The 2,012-nt window shown below is 47.8% G+C and overlaps 1 protein-coding gene across 1 annotated transcript; it reads left to right on the forward strand.

Annotated features, from left to right (window-relative positions):
- Positions 1–407: 407 nt before the first annotated feature.
- Positions 408–1,562, forward strand: LOC306915739 (ELAV-like protein 1; the record flags this gene model as incomplete). The annotated part of the gene is made up of 1 exon (XM_079493325.1): positions 408–1,562. The coding sequence occupies one exon, from the start codon at positions 408–410 to the stop codon at positions 1,560–1,562; it is 1,155 nt and encodes a 384-aa protein (XP_079349451.1).
- Positions 1,563–2,012: the final 450 nt, after the last annotated feature.

The following is a 2,012-nucleotide window of genomic DNA, read 5'->3' on the forward strand; positions in this document are numbered from 1 at the left end:
GGTCTTATATAGCCTGATCAGCTGTGGTCTGACGTAATGTCAGTGACCATAGTAACCATGCTCATTTGTTTGGGTCCCACGTACAGGTACACACACATACATAGACACCTACAGCCAAAGCTGGTTGTTGGAGTGGTTTGCACCACTCAAACATTTATCATTTTCGTACAAATACAACCAGACTGAGCATTGGGGGTGCGTCAGCTAGGTCAGGAGGTAACAGGGGGTACCCGGCCAAAAAAGTTTGGGGACCACTGCTGTAGATAAATAGACAATACATCTCAGCCAATCACAATGCGGGGTCAGAACTAACTGTGACGTCACTGCCAATATAAAAACTGCTTATGAAGCAGCTAATATTGAATTACGTTCTCATAGTTATACTTGCACTTTGTTTTGATTTAGTAATGAGGGAAATAGGAAGAGAAAGAGACACGAGCTGTTGCGAATCCAACACGACAAGGGGCTTCGAGAAAGATTTCAGGAGGACCAACCTGATAATCAATTACCTGCCTCAGAGCACATCGGATGAGGAGCTGAGGATTCTATTCAGCAGCATTGGAGTGGTGCAAACCGCCAAGGTCATTAGGGACAAAGACAAAGGTCACAGTTTGCAGTACGGGTTTGTAAACTTCATTAACCCTTGTGATGCGGCCAGAGCTATCCAGACATTGAACAGGCAAAGGTTGCACTTCAAAGTCATCAAGGTGTCCTATGCGCGCCCCAGCTCAGAAGCAATTCAGGATGCCAACATATACATCAGCGGCCTGCCCAAGACCATGACCCTGAAAGATGTAGAACAGATGTTCTCCCCTTACGGGCGGATTATCAACTCCTACATGCTCGTCGACGAGGCGGGCAAGTCCCGCGGGGCGGCGTTTATCCGCTTTGACAAGCGCACTGAGGCGGAGGAGGCCACCCAACAGCTGAACGGCCAGAAGCCTCCCGGAGCATCGAAGAAGATCAGGATCTCAAAACCCATCCTGTGCATGGGCCCCGACGTGAAGGCCAACAAGGCTGCCGCCGCCGCCGCCGCCGCCCAGCGGGAAGACAACCAGCGCCCCCATGCGAAGCCTGACCTCACCTCTCTCCCCAAGCATCACCAGGGTGGCACAGACACGGTGCCACGCATCTTCATCTACAATCTGAGCCAGGACACCGACGAGGAACAACTCCGGCAGATGTTCGGAGCCTTTGGCACCGTCACTGACGTCAAGGTGATCAGAGATTTCCACACCAACAAATGCAGGGGATTGGCTTTTGTTACCATGGTGAACTATGAAGAGGCTATCGACGCCATCGCCAAGCTCAACGGGCGTAGTGTCGGAGACAAAATCCTTCAAGTTTCCTTCAAGGTTGAAGAGAGGGATAGAGATATGGACGACCACACGTCAGACACTGACCTCGGAGAGATCCAAGTGTCCTCCAAGACTGGATCAATAGGGAGTGACACTGACGATGAACTGATGAGAGATGGACACGATGACAACCGTCCACCAGAATGTCATTGCCGAGATCGGGCCGTATATGCACCTGATGATAAGCATCTGTGGAGGCGTTAATGCATCTGTGTGCATCAAAACAACCACAGCTGGAAAACAACTGGCTTCCGGGCCGGAGATTTTAGCTCCATGTGATGCACATGTGGTCTAGACCCCCTTTAGTGAGTTATTTTTACTTAATCAAAACAACCCAACTGCAGGAATGCACAATAGAAAACGTGATTTATGAACATTAATTAATACGTAACTGTGATAGGCCTATCTGTTTTTGTTTAGTCTTTTGTTGCCTGATGTATAGGCTATGTTATACTACTTGTGTTTTGTCAAGTTATTTCTACTTCATCAAAACAACCCAATTATGAAAATTGCAAACAATGGAGATAGTTTGTTTTTATTTTCGACTTTATTATTTCTTCTGTTTAAAGATCACACTCCCAAATAGGCTACATGTTCTTTGTTAGATTTTGTGAGAGGAGGGCACCACAAACACCTTTAGGCACCCAAACGGTC

The sequence above is a fragment of the Electrona antarctica genome (assembly GCF_951216825.1).
Source record: "Electrona antarctica genome assembly, chromosome: 2".
NCBI classification, from domain to species: domain Eukaryota; kingdom Metazoa; phylum Chordata; class Actinopteri; order Myctophiformes; family Myctophidae; genus Electrona; species Electrona antarctica.